This window comes from Merops nubicus, unplaced genomic scaffold, assembly GCF_000691845.1.
Source record: "Merops nubicus isolate BGI_N331 unplaced genomic scaffold, ASM69184v1 scaffold26513, whole genome shotgun sequence".
In the NCBI taxonomy this organism is placed as follows: Eukaryota; Metazoa; Chordata; class Aves; order Coraciiformes; family Meropidae; genus Merops; species Merops nubicus.
Window position 1 is genome coordinate 4,743 of NW_008598668.1, and position 913 is coordinate 5,655.

Genomic DNA, 913 nt, shown 5'->3' on the forward strand with positions numbered 1-913 from the left:
CTGCCCAGGGATGGGGACTCCTCCCCCGAGGTCATGCAGCTGGATTTCGAGATGGAGAACTTCACCAGCCAGTCGGTGACGCGCCGCATCATGTGGCACATCGACTACCGGGGCCGCAACCCCCCGCCCGACCTGGAGAAGGTGGTGACAGAGCTGACAGTCATCCAGAGGGACATCCGGGCCATCGTGCCCCTGGCCATGGTGAGCAGGTTCCTGCCTCTCTGCTTTGATGTCAGAGATGGGTTGGGGTCCCCCCTGAGGGATCCCCATAGCACCTATCCATCCATCCATCCATCCCGCTCGCCCCCCAATATTCTCTGCCCCGTTCTCTGCTGGAGCAGGAATGGGGCCAGCCAGGATCTGAGCCCAGGGGAATGTGACAGTCACCTTTGCACCCCCTTCCCAGGACACAGAGATCATCAACACGGCCATCCTGACAGGGAGGACGGTGGCCATCCCCGTGAAGGTCATCGCCATCGAGCTGAGCGGGGTCATCATGGACGTCTCAGCTATGGTCGAGTGCAAGTCCAACAACGAAGACATCATCAAGGTGGGTGCAGGGAGGGGGGTCTCACAGCCCTGGGAGAGGGCTGAGCCTCCCCTGGGGGTGCTGACCCCACCAGTGGCACGGTCTGGAGGGGGATGAGCCGGGGCTGATGGCTGAGCTGATGTGCTGCACCAGCCCACCCCATCCCGAGCATCATCCCTCAGGGGCTCCAGTCCACGTGTGCCTCTCCCTGAGGTTTGTCAGGAGAAGGACAAGGCGCTTTGTCACTGTCCCCAGAGGGGCCGTGGGGGTGCTCTGGCACGGCGCAGGCTGGCATCAGGCAGCAGCAATAACTCTGGGTTATCTCAGCCCTTGGTGCTGATAAGGTGAAATACTGTCACTGTGCAGGCTGCACGTTCCCGTCGG

The 913-nt window shown here is 62.1% G+C and overlaps 1 protein-coding gene across 1 annotated transcript in view; it reads left to right on the plus strand.

Moving 5' to 3' along the window:
* The window catches only part of TMEM132E (transmembrane protein 132E), a gene marked incomplete at its 5' end in the record, with an annotated part of 11,450 nt that overhangs the window by 4,738 nt on the left and 5,799 nt on the right, over positions 1-913 (plus strand). Inside the window, 2 exons of the mRNA XM_008937138.1 lie at positions 9-201; positions 407-550. Of these exons, the coding sequence (XP_008935386.1) occupies positions 9-201; positions 407-550 (337 nt within the window). The remainder of the gene's footprint in view (positions 1-8; positions 202-406; positions 551-913) is intronic.